General features: G+C 43.2%; 1 protein-coding gene across 3 annotated transcripts in view; it reads right to left on the bottom strand.

The window, feature by feature from the left end:
• The window catches only part of amd1 (adenosylmethionine decarboxylase 1), a 67,272-nt gene that overhangs the window by 10,611 nt on the left and 37,981 nt on the right, over positions 1-18,680 (bottom strand). For all 3 annotated transcript variants that reach the window (XR_014619733.1, XM_084315142.1, XM_084315143.1), the window contains exon 2: positions 9,743-9,829. Coding sequence is in view for 2 of the 3 variants with exons in the window: in XM_084315142.1 (XP_084171268.1) it covers positions 9,743-9,829 (87 nt within the window). In the remaining variant the exon portion in view is untranslated. The remainder of the gene's footprint in view (positions 1-9,742; positions 9,830-18,680) is intronic.

Raw genomic sequence — 18,680 nt, 5'->3', positions numbered from 1 at the left:
TACCTTACAGGACAGGGGCCCGGGGAGGGAGCTCTGTGTGTGTGTGTGTGTGTGTGTGTGTGAGTGAGACAGAAGTCAGAGGAATAACGACCTGTTATTCAATAGATTAAATTAGTTTAAGAATAAAAAAATAAATACATTTTAAGAGAATCTCAAATACATTATTTTATTTAAGTGTAGGCTATAGTTAATGTTTTATTTTTTATAGTTTTTGTATTTTTCTGACATGGTAAATGGCTGCTTTTTATATAGCTCTTTTATCCAAAGCGCTTTACAATTTGTTCCTTACATTTTACCCAATCACTCACACAACGACGGCGGAGGCAACCATGCAAGGTGCCAACCTGCTCATCGGGAGCAGTTAGGGGTTAAGTGTCTTGCTCAAGGACACATCGACACGCTGCCCGGGAGGAGCAGGAATCGAACCGGGAACCTCCGGATTGCCAGACGACTGCTCTACCTCCCGAGCCGAGCCACTGTCGCCCCTGACATGGGGGCTCAACAATAAATGACAATCAGAAATGTCAAGTTGCATGTTGTTATTCTAACCAGCTTAGTTCTGTTGCATTTCCAATTTATTTATTTAAATTATAAATTGATCAGGTATCGATAAGGGAATCGATAAAGAATCGAATCGATAAGCAGTATCGATAATGGAATCGTATCGATAAAATCCTATCAATTCCCATCCCTACGGAAGACTAATGCAAATAAATAAAATTTCCTTTTAAACAACTTCATTCCATCTTTGCGGCCTGGTACAAAATGATCCACGGCCAGGTACCGGTCCGCTACCCGATGATTGGGGACCAATTCTCTCTATACTCTGTTATGCACAAGTTTAGACTTTCGGAGCGCGTACTGGAGTAGATTATTCAATGATACTGCCAGCCAGCTTTTGTGAGATGGAGAAATACAATTTCAATTGTGACCGAGATTAGATAATCTCCCGATTCAGATACAATTTAACACAAACAGTCCAAAGATATGAATGTTTCTCAGCATATTTTCACACCGCCAACAAAGTACTGGGCCCGGTGTCTGGAAATGGATTTGTGCGCGTCTCCTCTCATTTATGTGCTTCTCGATACCAGAGACAGAAAGTACTTAGCCAGTGGCTACTCCCCTCAGACGCAACTGTAGTTTCAGACAGCGAGGAAAATACTGTCGGACAATCTAACACATTTACAAGTCTTATTAAGTTTAGCAAATAAGGAGACATTTCAAAGCACTCAAAATTTTTTGCATGATTCAAAATTATTGTTCGAACGTCCGTTGGAAAAACCCTGGCGAAGTTCGAATCCCAAAAACAGGCTTCGGGGACAGCTCTAGTTGCGAAACAAAGACTCATGGTAACACTTGTTAACACGCTTTCGAAGTAACAAATCTTTCTAACGTTTTAGCAAAGGCCCTCCACTGAATTCTAGGCCCCCTCCACTAAAGTTGGACAAGGTAACAAAATATTATTAAATAAAATCTCACTCCAAACTTTCAAGGCAGAGATATGCTTGTGCAAATGGGGTGGGGGGTGAGAAAGCTATAGAAAATATTAAGACAAAAATATCTTGTGCTTCCAAGGACTGAGTAATGAAGAAAATTAAGTTGAATAAACAATTTATTAAATTATTTGAGGATTTAGAGTGCCTATTGTACAGGCCAGGACATGTGATAATGCCTCCATTTAATAATATAGGCGGGTGCATCAAAATACACATTTCCAGCGTATTGATTTGTCTGGGTGCTAAAAGTGTTACCATCCATGTAAAAACAATACATGCAAAATATTTTTGCAATACGAGGTGATTTAGAGGTGGAACGGTACATCAGTACATGCTGTCCTCCCCCAACATGGCCTGCTGTTAGTGTGTGTGTGTGCGTGCGTTAGTCTGTGTGTGTGTGAGTTGCAACATTATTACATCTCGCACCTGCAATTTTTGGGGGGATGGGCCTATAAATAGCTTTGCCTGTGTGGCTCTGCATCGCAGTTTACTCAATTCTGGTCAGTTCTGGTCAGCAATTCATCAGTTTACTCAATCCCTCAACGGAGTCAACGCCACCATCACCCACCACCGGATCTAGCTCTCACAAGATGGCGTCGCCGCCCTTAGGCTCCCGCCAGAGCAGCCACAGCCTGGTCTTAGGTCTGGGCACCAGCATAACCAATGCAGATGCCATCATCACTGGTGCCAAACTGCCAAGTGGTCGCCAGATCTTGCGGTGCATGCTGTACAACTGCGACACGCAACTGCATGCCAAGCGGCCAGGTTTGACCGGAGCCTTGTCACGGTTCCATGCGGCTAAGGACGTTTTGGAGCAGGTGCGGCCATTTTATGGAAATGCCAATATTCCAATGGTGAGTGATCGTCGAGCATGCGACAAGATGGTAGCGCTTGTCGATGCTAGCAACAAGCTGCGGCACATTCCAAAGGCCAGGCGCTCCAGTGAGGCTACAGCTCGACTGGTGGACGCAATGGAGCACAAGCTGGATGCCACATTCCCGCTGTGGTCTCCAAATGCAGAGGAGCTGATCTGTGATCCAGAGGACATTGCTTTCCTGGCCAGCATGAAGGGCGACAGAGTGGCCACATTTGGAGCATTGGATGCCAATCTGCAATCCAAGTTGAAGCGGCGACAGGAGCATGAAGCAGCGCAGCAGGCATGCTTTACCAAGGAGCAGCAGGAGATGACTGCGAGGTCCAGCATAGTGGTGGTGTTGGAAAGCGAAAGTGATGAAGACAGCAATGCAGATGAAACAGCTGCTCCACCGGCTGAGAACACACCCACCCGTGAGCGTAAGAAGACTGGCACCACAGCCTTCATTCCATCAGACATTCTCAGCCGGCCGAGTCTTGTGTCACTGGCTACACGGTTGAAGATCACACCAATGCAGCAGGTTGCCTTCACGCGCGTCTGATCGAGGAATCCGGTGGCAATTCGGCAAAGGTCTCCACATCCTACGCAACAGCAGACGGAGCACGCCGCCACGTGTTGCAGGCCATCAGTGAGGACCAGCAAGAACAGTGGACACCACCTCCCATGTGCACCTTGCACTGGGACAGCAAGTTGACGCCAATGCTCAACAATGTGCGCCAGTTGGAGGAGCGTCTGACAGTGGTGATCGGAGACGCGGAGCGGCTCAAACTGCTTGGTGTGCCAGCATACATGAAGGGGACTGATGAGGCATGTGGAACGATCATTGCCCGGCTGACATGCAAGCTGCTGCAGGACTGGTGCTGCACTGATCAGGTTGTCAACATGGCATTTGACACCACAGCGTCAAACACTGGCCATCTCATGGCAGCCTGCATTGCCATCCAGCTCTCACTGGGTCGACCACTGCTCTGGTCCGGGTGCCGGCACATCGGCGAGGTGCTCCTCAGCCACATCTTCACTTACCTCAAGGTGGAGACGTCACGCTCGCCAGAGGTTACATTGTTTACAGGTCTGCGCGACAACTGGAACCTGTTGCCACACAAGGACAGCGGCCCATTGGCCCACTACATTCCTGGCGATGCCGAACCACCGTTCCTGGGCAAGTTGCGTGCTGAACTAATTGTGTGCGCTGCAGGAGTGCTCGACTACAAGCGAGGCGACTATCGCGAGTTCGTGCAGCTATGTCTTGTGTATCTGAGTGCAGACAGTGCAGAGCACACTCCAGTTAACTTCCAACGACCGGGAGCACTGCACAAGGCGCGGTGGATGGCTAAGCTGCTCTACACTCAAGCTGGCCTTGATGGAGCAGCACATTGCCTTGCTTCCTCAGGGGACCATCACTACACAGCAGCAGGTGCTGAAGATTCGGGCGTTTGCCAACTTCATCACGCACATCTACGCAACGTGGTGGTTGACCTGCGACACAGCCGTAGATGCGGCATGGAATGACCTTACACTCTACCACAACCTGTACGCATACAAGTCTGTTGACTAGGGCATCGCAGCATCAGCGATTAAGGCGCTGGAGCGGCACCTATGGTACCTGTCAGGCGAGATGCTGCCCCTGGCACTCTTCAGCACCAAGGTGCCAGTTGGCGAGCGGCGCGCACTTGCAGATGCTATATTGGAGCACAAGCCGGCTGATATATCCATGCAAGCCCCACAGCTCCGCTTTGGCACTGGTTTCCAACCCTCTCGCCGACCACCAGCTTGGCTGACCTTGCCAACCGAGACTGCTGGTTCGGCATGCACCTGCTGCACATCGATCCCGCGTTTCTTTCACTGGATGTAGAGGATTGGGTTACCAGTACAGCATTTCAGATGGGTGCAGTGAATGTACGTGCCATCAATGTTGTGAATGACTGTGCCGAGCGTGGCGTCAAACTGACGTCAGACTTTGTGGCAGCAGCCAGGAGCCAGGAGCACCTGCAGAATGTGCTACAGGCAGTTGAGCATGACCGCTCAACACGGCCAAATCTTCGCTGCTGCAAGCGCAAGCTGGACCCGGTCTAGGACTCTAGGATGCTTGAGACATGTTTGAAAGACTATTTCAATGTTGTCATCAAACATTTTGTTCTTAAATGTTAGGGTTAATAAATGTTGTTCTCAAAAACAATTTCTTGCCGTTTTTGAAATTGCCTTGTCATGTTATCTAGTAAAAGGCCCAAAAAGGCCCATTTTCATATATTTCACATGCTGTGTGCTACCTCTAAATCTCAACAAATCTTTCCCAAACTTTGCACAAATCATTTTTATGTTTGTCCGAACAAAATGCAACCCCAGACATATTGATAAAATTTTTGCATTGCAATTTGATGCACCCTACGATCAACACTTTGATAACACAAGCTCATAAATTTAGAAATAAAAGTGTATTATTTTACTGAAACATGAAGTGGTTGAGCTGTCGAGCGATCTGCAAACGCCTCTCCGCTTCCCTTGAACACAACAACTTAGGGGATTCTATCAACAGTTTGAAGTGTGGTAATACAGGCATGTTCGAATCCAGTGAATTGTAGTTGCAGACTATGATCCCAGTACTAGCAACACAACTTAAATTGTCTGCCAATTCAGTCATTTATAGTGTCGCGAATTAAGAGTTGTCAGAAAGAGTTGCGACCACTGCCCCATCTTTGCCTCCACAGATGCTCTATAATTTCACTCACCTAAGCTCAGTGTGCATGAGTTTTCCTATAATAACTACAGTGCAAGAAGCGTATCCACTTTTGAAGGGGCCAAGTCTAAAAGCCATCCAATGTATTTGTTGCACACAGTGTACATACAGTACATGCACTCAAGATACATTATTTATTCTTGTGCTTTAGCAAAACAAGCTCCATTTCAACATCCATTTCCAGTGCTATGGTAATCATGCCCATCCATACTACATAGCAGCAAAGTATCCAAGCACCTACCACAATACATTCCTTTTAAAGTAAGGCACCCAATCCACTAATATTATTTCACACATTAGCTAAACAAAACATTGCAGACACCGACAGTCACAATACTGCATAAACACGCATCTCCCCAACCTGCTGGCTCATCTACTTAAAGCCACCATGACATGGCAGGATGTGCTGCATCCGTTTTCCTTGCATGTACGTCATACTACATACGGCTAGAGGCTAGGGCTGGGCGATATGGCCAAAAATGATATTGCGATATATTTTGGCTATATCGCGATACACGATATATATCGCGATATATTTACATTTCCTCTAAATCACTTAAAAATGCTTGATTTAACCCTTTGATGCATACAGTCACGCCAATATGATGATTATAATAAGTCCCTGCAACATATGTTTGCATTATTAAACCATGAAGATGCTTTAAAAAATAATTTAATGAAAATGTACTAAGAGTAGTCTACTGACTAATAAAACATTTTTACATCTAAGACAATTTATATAAAAACTATATAAAGACTTTTACACAGTACTGTGTTTTCTATCCACTTTAGCCAAACACACACATATATATATGTATATATATACACACCCTACTGTGAGAAAATAATAATCACACACAAAGGTATAATGGCTTATAGCAGACTTAATGATTTTAGAATATTTCAGATAATGAAATTAAATGTTTATATCAACTATCCAGTTAGTATTTATACTGTCTGTAACGTTTGGCTACTTTAAATCATTGAATGTAGAGAGAGAGAGAGCGAGAGAGAGAGGGGGCAAGAATGAACAAGAGAGCCAGCCCCCCCCCCCCCCCCCCCCCCGGGGTTTGTTCTAGGTTCGCGTTTTGATCGTCTAAGCTGCCGTAGGTGATAACGTCACACTCGAATGTAAACAGGAAGAGATGGAGATGGAGACACACGGAGATGGAAATTGAATGATATACAGAAACGAATAACTAATAAATATGAAGTTATGTTTAAACTGCTGTTGTCAAGCGTTGTCAATATAACCCACCCCATTTCCTCACGAATGGAACTAGTCTTGTGGAGTCCGCTTTGACAGTTTACCAGGGTTAGCAGCTATCGCTAGTTAGCTTAGCATAATCCTAATGGATACCTTGGTTAGCAGCTACCGTTAGCTTATTGCTCGTGTCTAGGCCTGCCGCGATAAGCAATAAATCGATTAATTGCTGCGATAATTAAAATGAATGCAATGATTTTGACGGGCGCGATTAATTGCTATTTGCGCGTTTGTTTTAATGAGGCGGAACCAGTGCCGCTTGTCAGTCACTGTCCGTGTTGGGAGGCGGGTCGCTGACGTTACTAGAGTACAGCACGGGAGCCCCGTGGGGCAACGCCACAGCTTAACTACATTTCTCAATAGTGTGGCTCCTTTTAACCAAGTAGCATTATTTGTAGTGTAACGTTAGCTATTTTTAGACCCAAGTAGTTACTCGCTACTGCCCGGAGAAACTGGACTGCTAAATAAAGATGAAAGATAGAGCTTTGATTCTCATTCCATGCTAACAACATTAGCTAACAAACGAAATACAACGTATAGCATAGCTACAAGTACAACACAGAATAACGTTAATACAATTACATGGGTCATTGTTTACAATGAACGGGTGGGGCTGGTCAAAGGACTGGACACGGGGACAAGTTAAACATGAATTAATTTATTATAACACTCCGGTAGTTTCGAGTCGTGCTGCAGTGCCTACGCACCGCAGCTATTCTATTATATACTGCTTTGACGCTTCCTCCTCATCGTTGATTGCCTGTAGTAGCTGCATCTAACGTTAGTAGCTAACGTTAAAACTAACCTAAAGTTAGTTGTTCACCAACAATCTCAACATTTGTTATTAGCTCAAAAACAACCGGACGAGACATGTTGTCGGCTCATATGTTCTGCTTAGGATAATCGCAACAATACTTCCGGTCCGGTCGGTGGGCTTCAAAATAAAAGTCTAAAACCGGAAAAGACGGAGCGGTGGGCTTCAAAATAAAAGTTTTGGGAAATAAATTTCTCAAAAAAAATTCTCTAACCGGTCGCAATAATATCGCTTATCGCGATATTTTCGGGGGCAATTAATCGCCCAGCAAAATGTGTTATCGTGGCAGGCCTACTCGTGTCAATTAAATTACATGTTATTAAAGGTCCGCGCTGGTCTGTCTAATGAAATTACAACCGCAACATTATATCGCACTGTACAACCCTGACTACACTAACGTTATAGCCTATAGCTCCGCCGTCCCTTCTCGAGGAAAGCACTGAGAGTGTCTCTCGGCCGCGGGCGGCGCCATATAAACTAAATACTCGATGTTCGCGATATAGTACAGTACTACATCTCGGGTAGAACAATCCGCGATACATCGAGTATACTCGATATATCGCCCACCCCTACTAGAGGCTACTGTTCAGTACCACTTACAACATACTTGGGAGGACCTGCACAGTGCACACCCAGGCTAAAAAGGAACACACCAACTTTTTGGGAAATTAGCTCATTTGCCATCTACCCTGGAGTTAGACAAGCAGATAAAATACCCTTTTCTTCTCTGTGCATGCATTAGGCTTAGGGAACAGCCGCCGCCTAGCATCATTCACTGGAAGTATAGGTGTGCCAGTGTAGCCTATAGTTCCCAACAGTCACAAAATACACTCCAAAACGTTCCTGTAAACATAGTGACCCGTTTTTTTTTTTTATACTTATAATTTTTATTAACATTTATAGACATACAACACTTAGACACTACTTACAATGACATCAATAACATAATATACAAACATGGGCCCCTTGAATTTCTATAATAGGGCTGCGTTCAGCCACCCAGACCCCCTCCCGCCATCCACCCCTAGAACTAGGGCTCGTCCTAGATTCCCACCCCTACTACACTGGCACACCTACTTCCAGTGAATGACACTAAGCTAGGCTAACAGTGCGGCTGTTCCCTAAGCCTAATGCATGCACAGAGAAGAAAAGGGTATCCGCTTGTCTAACTCCAGGGTAGAAGGCAAATAAGCCAATTTCCCAAAAAGTTGGCGTGTTCCTTTAAGTGGCTGTTAATACCAGAAGAAGAAAAACACTCTTACAGCCGTTTCCACCTGGTAGCTGTGCAATCAGGAGGCATTTGCCAAGACAAATGCACACAAATAATGTTAGAATGGGCAGCATTTCTTTTTTTCCACGTTTGTTGAGACATTTTCACCGACCTGGAAATTACAGGAAATGTCCTGGCGCAAAGAATGGAGATATAAATTATTTGCATCGCATACTGAAAACTGTAAAAATGTGTATGTAGCATGGAGAATTCAGAAGCAGTCAAAGACTGCTGCCATGACCTGGATTCCCTTGCCAATTGTTTTATATTCTCAAATACACCTAATAGGCAGCGGTCATAAACAGCTTAGCCAAGTCTGCCATAAGCTTGGGTGGACTTTTTAAACAAGCCGAAAGGTCTCAAGGGCATTACTGTGGCGTATAAGACTGGCACCATTGTTCCACACTGGTCATGGAAGAAAATAAACGCTCATCTGAGGCCTCTCTAAATGGATTGGTTGCTCAAAAGGGTAACAGAAATGTTTTTCTTGCTGGCTGTGACTGAGGGATTTATTTTTATCATCTTGACATTTTAATATAAACAACTGGGATTATTCGGCCATTAGTGACAAGGATGCACACGTTTTCCACTTTCTCATCTGCAATGAGACTGAACAGCTCCCAATGGAGTCCGACAGATGCTCCCATGGGTACAGAACAGACCGAGGTAGCATCTGATCTGTACCCAGTAGTCACCTCGCAACCAACCAGTTGTCAAAATGTAGTTCTACAACACCATTCTATCGCAATGTCAAGCAATAATCACAATTGCAGGGCAAGTACAGAAAATTACTTAATGTGATATAGCAATCGTGTGGCACAAAGTGGCAAGCTAACTAGTTATAGCCAATTGTTTATATATTCCCCACCCCCACCGTGCTGCTAACGACATAAGCTGCTGTCCTGTATGGACCAGACATTTAAGATCTATAATTCAAGAGTCTTCAGTATTGCCAAGATATGTTAATGTGATTGTAGTATTTTAGGCATCTGTGTTGCCGACCCCAGTAGGATGAATCTATTTTTAGCAGATTTTGCGCAGCATCAGTTAAGTCCCGGGACATTTAGTTCTCCAGAGGACAAGAGCTCACACAGCTCCTCTCTCTCCCCGCCTCACAGCATCAACGCTGGGGACCAGGCAGGGATCTTTTTAAAGCAGCCACAGTAGATTATAGATGACCCACCGCCCACACAGTCTAATCTTGCCTGCTTTCTAATCTGTTGGGAGAAAAAGGCAGAAAGGGCCAGGAGAGCCAAGGTGAAGGAGGTAAAATAAAGATCCACTCACCTGAGTATATAAGCTTCCTGCTTGTCAGTTTTTGTCACACTTATGATCAAACAATGCACATTCTCCAGAAGTTTGTCCCACTCAAACCTGAAAGACAAGAATGACAGGATTCAGCCAGAACCTACTGAATCCATGCGAGGTGAAGCATCACAGTCCTGTGTTAAATATTAAATACACCTGAGTACTGACTGGAGCTGCACAATTAATCTCAATGTAAAAAATATGGCCTAGTGAAATAATCTTTTTTTAGCTATATTTAAAAAGGGCAAAAAACCATTCTAAATGAAGACTCATGGTGTATCAGAGAAGCTCTGATCTACAAATCATATTCCACAAACTTGCAACATTTTGTTCTGTAAAAATGAAATAAGTTTTAATTAGGGCTGACATTTGAATATTTTATTGGAATTCGAAGCAGAGATTCGATTTTAATTCAAAGCTTTTTTTTTCTTCCTTTTTTTAAATGTTGTGTTGGGACTTGTACATCACTTTGTTCAACTTTGTTTGCTGTAAAGTTTAAACCTTTGCTTTCATGAAATATTGTAAGCCCACAATTTTGAGGCTTTATAAAAGCAGCACAATGAACACAAATCTGTCAGTGCTGAGTCCGACCTCATCTTAAATAACAAATAGCATTGCTTGTTGTTGTAGTTAAGAGAGGCAGAGTTGATTTTGCAAAAAAAAAAAAATATATATATATTTTTAATAATCTATTTTAATTTTCATATTCGAATCCCATGCCCATCGAACGAAGCTTTGAAGTATTTAAGACAGCCCTAGTTTTAATTCCCTCTAATATCTTTAATACACCATCTGTCACAAATAGATCAGGTCCAATATTGAATATTATTCAACAGGATGATGAGCCGAACAACATTGAGAATGCATATTAAATTCAGATTTAACCAGGCCAGTTGACTAAGAACACATTGTTATTTAAAGCCTGGAGGAATAGACCTCCAAGGCAGATGGGTTACAATAGTAGAGACATCAGAAATCACCAGGCAGGGATGCACAATATTTCGGTGACCATATCAGTATTGGCCGATGAGTGATTCTCATATAAACAACTGATTATTATTTCTTTGTCTAGCTGCCGTTGTGTGCGTTTGTGTCTTTGCCAATGCCGAGTTTGTTTGGGTGACATTATTTGCACGAGACAATGATGCAGCACAGGATTGTGAGCAAACATTGTGTCAATATATACAAAATTAGTGAATGGAGGATCATGATGAATAGAGCACATGGTTTGACATGGGTCTACTGCATTCCATTAACCAACGGTAGCAAGATGGAGGCAAAGAGTGGGTTTCCCCTTGGCTTTTTGGAGAAGTATTCGAGTTGCTAAGCTGGTTAGCGATTGTGCCAACTTTTAACTTGTCCCTCAATAAAGATTCTTTCAACACTCCCACTTGTTCTTTACTGCACAAGAACATGTTAACCTCTTAGGCCATGGTTAGACTAGGTGTTTTTGTTTTTGTTTTGTTGCTGAATGAATAAGTTTGCTGTCCCAGTTAAATAGAAATGCCGTTTTGGCAGGAAAACGTGTTGCCCTACTGACAACGCTGAAAAGGTGTTTTCGTTTTGGATACTCGCCAAAAGTCGCTGACAACATGTCATGTAATCTGCGCGGAGCCGTTGTTGCTCAACGCCCATGCACAGTAGATACCGACATCTGCGTGTCCTCACCAACGTCCGGTGACGACAGCTTACCAAATAGCTGCAGCTACCATGTGTTGTCAAGTTATTGTTATAAGGACCCCAGTCCAAGCTACAACAGTCTGCATTCCCTTAACAATTGTTTGTATTGAGCCGTATTGTACCCATTCTGCAATATGTTAAATAAAGTTTACATCCATTCATTCTGCTAGCATTAACGACTGCATGAGCAGCTGGCTAACGTGAGCTAACGTTAGCCATCAGACCCCGTTAGCTCAGAGCTCCTCTTTCAATCTTAACAAGCATTAAACAAAATGGCCCAGTCATCTATTCACCTTTGTTTAATACATGAGGCGTTGTCTAATGTTATCTAGCTACTGATAGCTCCTGATATCATCAGTTTGGTGCTGGCTGGCTAACGTGAGCTAACGTTAGCTGCTAGCCACAATGCCATACTGTTGTACTGGCATATTCCATTCACGTTAGCAGGTTAGCATGTAGCTAACAACATCGGAGATCTTTTTGCGAGACTAAACTATCCGCTCTTGGTGGTCAATTGTGTTGATGTTAGTCAATTGTGTTGATGTTAGTTTTGTTTCATCAACAAATGAGGCAGAACACAGTGAATAGAACACAGTGAATGTATCCGTTTAGTTTATTGCACTTTCTTTGCTGAAAAATAAGTGCTACATTGGCTAAATAGCTCACGGAGGCATTTAAAAGATGGTGGCTTGTTGATTTTTTTGCAGGAAGTGTATTGGCACATCCAAGGTAACTACCTCCCGCGCATGCTCAGTGCTGAATTCGAGACACGATCCGTTGCGGTCTGACCACACCTCATTCTGACAAAACGAAAGTGCTCAGGTCGCAAAAACAAATGTCTAACTCGGCTGCCACTACGTTTGCGCTCTGGAAAGCGAAACTCATCTTGAAAACGAAACGAAAACACTAGGGATGCACGATAATTATCGGGCCGATATCAGCAATTATGACGTCATCCCGATAAACTCGATAACGTTATTGATAGCTCCGATAACATAATACATTTTTTGGTTAAAAGAAATCCGGTGTGGGTGGATTTGGATGAAGGGTAGGGCTGGGCGATATGACGATATTATATAAATATCGGGTACAGTTCATTAACGATACACTTTTTCAACGTATCGTGGATATCGTGATGTTTTGCCCAAGAGGATTGTGTCGCGTCAATCTGTCCACACGTTACTCATTCATATCTCAGCCTGTGCTGAGATATGCCCATTCCGCGGTCTGTTAATAAAGTTTTCAATCAGACAGATGTATGGAAAGGCTTTTATTATAACATTCGTTGTAGTAAAATCATTATGCCTCATTTAGTCAAGCACTGGTCTCCTACTCGACGGCCGTGGGGAGCTAACGTTAGTAGCTTTGTTGATGTTTAGCACACGGGACATTCAGGAAGTCAAACGCTTGCCGATTGGTGCTAAGAACAGCAGGGCGGGTGCAAGCGGTGTGACGTCATTGGCAGACTCGACTGTCAATCAAAATGATTATGTTTCCGTCAGAATGAATGAATGAAAACTGTATTAAAAGGTTGCAGAATGGGTACAATACAGTACAGGAGGATGAAGACCAGAAAAAGACTTTCGGCTTTTTTACATAAGGGTCCTCCATTTTCAATTCATCAAAACATTTAGAGACATACATATATACAGTAGTTTCATAAAAATGCTAAAATGCTATTTATTGATTGATTTAAAACTTTAACATATTGCAGAATGGGTACAGTACAGCTCAATACATACAATTGTTAAGGGGATGCAGACCAGAGAAAGACTTTAGTCTTGTTTACATCAGGGTCCCCCATTTTCAATTCATCATATTTCATATCTAAATCATATAATATCTCATATGCAATATATAATCTAAATCTAATATAAAAATGCTAAATGCATGGGTATTTTATTTTGTCTTTAATGTTAGCTTGCAAACTCAAATACTGTCTTGGTAAGCCTCATAATGAATTGTTTGGGGTAAAAAAGAAAAACATCGTGATGTGTATCGTGTATCGCCGAAAGGTCAGAAAATATCGTGATATCATATTTAGGCCATATCGCCCAGCCCTAATGAAGGGCGCTTGTTTTTATTATAGCCTCCTCCCGTTTTGCCAGTACTGTGGTAAAACTGATAGCGTGTGGTTTAGGAACAGGGAGTTTTTCACAAATCCAGCGCTCCCTTTCTTGGCTGCGACGTAGTCACGTTACATTCGGAGACAGACAGTCGATCTGCCAATTCCGTCCCACGGCTTGCACCCACCTCTTCTTCTTACCACCAATCAGAAGCTCTCGTTCGTTTATTTACCTCCGGATTGTCAGCCATTACTCTACTCGGAGCTAACGTTATCTCCCCGCCAGCCACATTGACAAGTACCAGCGGCGCACTTATACATTACTGGCAAATGTCTTGTTGCACTTGTGGCAACGAGCGTTGTCAGCATCGACTTTAGTAAAATAGACCGACTTTTGAACATTTCGTTCTGTCCGCCATTATGAGAGCAGAGCTGTCTGTACTCTGTGTGTGTGTGTGTGTGTGTGGGAGGGGAAGAGAGGAGAGAGCAGGCAGCCCGCTCCCCGCGCAAGCACAGAGACACAGAGGCAGGAGATATATAGACAACGGCCAACAAGATTAGTTTGCGACGTTTAAATTCCTCAAAAAAAAAAACTCCATAATTTCTCGAGTACCGATAGCAGTACCGATGAAGTCGGAGCTTATAAATACTCAAAATATATATATATATATATACAGTTAAAAAAATTTTTATAATACAATAAATATCGGTTATCGGTATCGGCTTGAGCATAAAGTTATCGGTATCGGTGTCAAAAAATCAATATCGTGCATCCCTAGAAAACACCCTGTGTGTAACCGATGCCTAAGCCCGAGCGTGGTGGACCGCAAATGACATAACGCCATAAATCCATCTCTACAGACTGGTGCGTTTTCCCCCCCAAATGTAGCCAAGAGTAAAGAAGACCCTAAGTAGAGATGTTCTGATACCATTTTTTCCTTCCCGAGCCGATTCCACAGCTTTGGGTATCGGCCGATACCGATACCAGTGCATACATAATTCTTTTTTTTAACAGATGCCGTTTTATATATACTGTTTTTTTTGTAATAACTAGAAAGTAATGGTATTTATTCAACAGGTGATTGATTAATGATACTAATACTAATCTATACAATGAGTATGGGGCTGCGGCACTGCAGATATACCCTACTCCAATGATCCGCACGGACATTAGACTGTGTTGCACTCGCTACCCAGTCTGTAAGCTAGTAGCAGATAGAACGTTCATGTTGTGATTTTTGATGCAAAATAAATATTCAACATTCTCTTTTGAGACTCCGCCTCAGACTCTTATCCTTTGGCACTTGGAACTTGCAGGTCTGCATCCATTATTGCTGGATTATGAATAGCACCAACTTTAGCCACGGTACCGGTATCAAGCTAAGCTAGCTGACCTAGCTCGTATTCTCCGCATTGACATTTGATAAAGTTAGTCAGTAGCTACTTAACTTAAATAAGATTCACCGTGGGTGCATTATTGTTGATAGACGGACAGCGTCAGGTCCTGGAGAAAGGACAGGCGATCATCTGATTTGATGTAACGGGCGGATGTTGTTCCAACTAGCTAGCTTTTTAGCTAATGCTATCATAAACCAGCAAGCAAAATGCATCCCGTCCGAGCTCCCTGTCACACGCTCTGTCGGGGAAAATGGAATTTAAGAAAGTGTATCTGCTGTTAAAATGACAAACAGTATCACACTTTAAAACACGTTCATTTTAGGGCGGCTAGGTGGTGCAGTGGGCAAGGCACTCACCACCAATGCAGGAGACGCTGGGTTCGAGCCCAGCTCTCTGCATTGCTATCAGCTTGGCTGGTCGTTCATACTAATACAATTGGCAGTATTAGGGGGTGGGAAGCTGATGGGTGGGGATCGGACGTTGTGGACAGCGACTCCTACAGGTCGGTTGGTGCGCCTGCGCAGCAGAATCAGGAAGCGACGGGGGCGGTGTGTCCCTCCAACGCAGACCCGACGCCGAGAGATCGCACTGTGCAGGTGAAAAGATGCGACGGCTGCTTCCTCGAGTACCGGAGGGGACACGTGATGTAAGGCTTAGTCCACATTGCAGCCGGCTTGTGGGAGGCATGGCCTAACGGCGTTCGAGACAGGGGAGGGTAGAATTGGACGATACGAAATTGGGATGGGAGAAAAATAGAAAAAGTAGACACGTTCATTTTATAATCCTCACTCTCCGCAGGAGATAAATGACGTCATGGGATCGGAGGCTAGAATTTACGTGTACTCGCCGATACCAGCATTTTAGGCAGTATCGGCGGCATTTCCAATACTGGTATCGGTACAACTCTAACCCTGTCAAAGTGTATATTTTCAGCAATACGTTCGTTTACCAATAGGTTAAAGCAGGGGTGCCCAAACTTTTTTGAACCAAGATCTACTTTTTTATTTGCCACCTAGCCGAGAGCTACCAGCCCAAATTTGACCTACTCTCGGCTAGTATTAGTAGATTAATAATACCCATTCAATATGCACATTAGGGCTAAACGATTAATAGATTTTTAAATCGAAATTTGAAAGGATGCAATTAAAAATCGCCAGGCCTGCAATTACATTTATTTTTTTATTTTTATTATTATTTAACCAGGAAGTCCCATTGAGATACAAGATCTCCTTTGCAAGGGAGACCTGGCCAAGATGTAGGGATGGGAATCGAAAACCGGTTCCCGTTGGGAACCGGTTCCTAATTGGCCGATGCCTGGAACCGTGTGGCTCCTGTGACTTTCGATTCCCTTATCGCTGCCTACAGTTGCGCAATAACGTTACGTTAGCATGTAGCCATGGCAGACTCTATTTGATTCCTTAAGGGCTCGAAATTGCCTGGGTTTTGGTAATATGCTCCCGAAATGCTCCCGCTGTTTGGCTACTTCTATGTGCAGTGAAAACTACTTGAATGCTTTAGAACATAGTCATTGATTTAGTTTAGGGTGAGCTAAAATTAGCCGCGGAGCTATCGCTAGCTAACGTGAGCTAACGCTATTTAATCAAGCTCACAAAGAGAGATAAACAGCTGACAGCGGATAGTACAGGTACAAATACAATAAAACAGCGGGTGGGGACTGTTGTGTAAACCTTGTACTCTTTAGTTCACATATAATAAGAGCCGGATTGTTTGTTTACTAAGTCTCTACTAGTCTACTCTGAGTCCGTCAGACAGGAAGTACCATGGTGCAACATACAAATGTGTCCGTGTAGCAACACAAGCCAATACTTTAAAGGACAGTGGCCCGGGGAGGGAGCTCTCTCTCTGTGTGTGTGTGTGTGTGTGTGTGTGTGTGTGTGTGTGTGTGTGTGTGTGTGTGTGAGAGAGAGAGAGAGAGAGAGTGTGAGTGAGAGACAGAAGTCAGAGGAATAACAACCTGTTATTCAATAGATTAAATTCGTTTAAGAATAAAAAAATAAATACATTTTAAGAGAATCTCAAATACATTATTTTATTTAAGTGTAGGCTATAGTTAATGTTTTATTTTTTACAGTTTTTGTATTTTTCTGACATGGGGGCTCAACAATAAATGACAATCAGAAATGTCAAGTTGCATGTTGTTATTCTAACCAGCTTAGACCCCGACGCTCTGCATCTTCTGGCCGCCTCAGACCTACTCCTATCCGAGCTCCGGGAGGGTCATCAAAGAGAAGTCGCCTATTCTCAGTCCTTGCCCCACAATGGTGGAATGAACTACCCACCCCAGTTAGGACAGCCGAATCACGTCCAATCTTTCGCCGTCGACTAAAGACGCACTTCTTCAACCATTATCTGAATAAAAAAAAATATATCTAACCCTAACTAACCGTACTGTCATGCACTTGTCCTAATAAACTAACCTACACTGTAGCACTCAACACTTTGATGAACATTGTTGCTCAGCTGATAGAGTTGTGCCCTTCCTGATGGCTTGTCGTACAGAACTTGTAAGTCGCTTTGGATAAAAGCGTCAGCTAAATGACTAAATGTAGTTCTGTTGCATTTCCAATTTATTTATTGAAATTATAAATTGATCAGGCATCGATAAGGGAATCGATAAAGAATCGAATCGATAAGCAGAATCGATAATGGAATCGTATCGATAAAATCCTATCAATTCCCATCCCTACCAAGATGACAGCAATAACATTTGCAATACATCACACAACATAATAAATGTGCATGTATACAATACATCACATATAAACACAAAGCAGAATAGTCTACATGATAGTAAAAGTGTATAATACAGGGTAATACAGTAATTTTGCAGTTGGGAACCGACTACAGAAAGCAGCAACATTCTTCTTGTAGGAAGTTATGTAATACAGATTTAAATTTACCAAGAGAGACCGGGGTGTCTAAGTGGATAATGGTCCTGTAGCCCATTCCATGCCCAAGGTGCGAAGCTTGAGAAAGCTGTTCCTAGCTAACCCTGCTCAAGGCAGAGAAAACATCGGAGTCGAGTAAGGAAAGGGATGCACCAAAATTTCGGCCACCGAAAGTTTTTGGCCGAAAATGCCCTTTCGGCCGAAAGAGTTTTCACCGAAAATATATCACCGAAACAGAAACAACCTGTAACCTAACGCGTGTTGTTTTGATGTCATCAAAATGTGGCTTCAGTGATGTGGCTCAACGTGAGCTCTTCAGTCCTGCGTTCTGCAGCCTGTGATAACTCCTCTTGGGACTCTGGGGAGTCAGGTTGTTTCTATGTAAACTCTGCGCGCAACGCGTCCAATAAATGAGTCTTTAACATGCTTTATATCCTTATTTACTATATCCCCGTTGCGGTTAATCACCGAGTGATCTAATATGCATATTCTTCAGAGCGAGAGGGGGGGGGGTATTGTGTTTCTCACATGAAGCCGTCTGTCGTTGACAATATAATCTGAAGAGCATTATTATCATCCTCGAGCATACACGTCGCGCGTCTACTGTGCCAAAGTCAAGAGAGCACATTCATCTGGGGGCTAGAAAGGTGCGCTCAGTAGAGCACAGATGTCCACATGTCTTCTCTCTCTCTCTATCTATCTACCTCTCTCTCTGATTGATTGAAAACTTTATTAACAGATTGCAGAATGGGTACAATACAGTACAGCTCAATACACACCATTGTTAAGGGGATGCAGACCAGAGAAAGACTTTCGTCTTGTTTACATCAGGGTCCCCCATTTTCAATCCATCAGGACATATATG

Source organism: Notolepis coatsorum (genome assembly GCF_963971535.1).
Source record: "Notolepis coatsorum genome assembly, chromosome: 5".
Classification (NCBI taxonomy): Eukaryota; Metazoa; Chordata; class Actinopteri; order Aulopiformes; family Paralepididae; genus Notolepis; species Notolepis coatsorum.
Note: the sequence above shows the minus strand (reverse complement) of the source record. Positions and strands in the feature narration are given on the sequence as shown.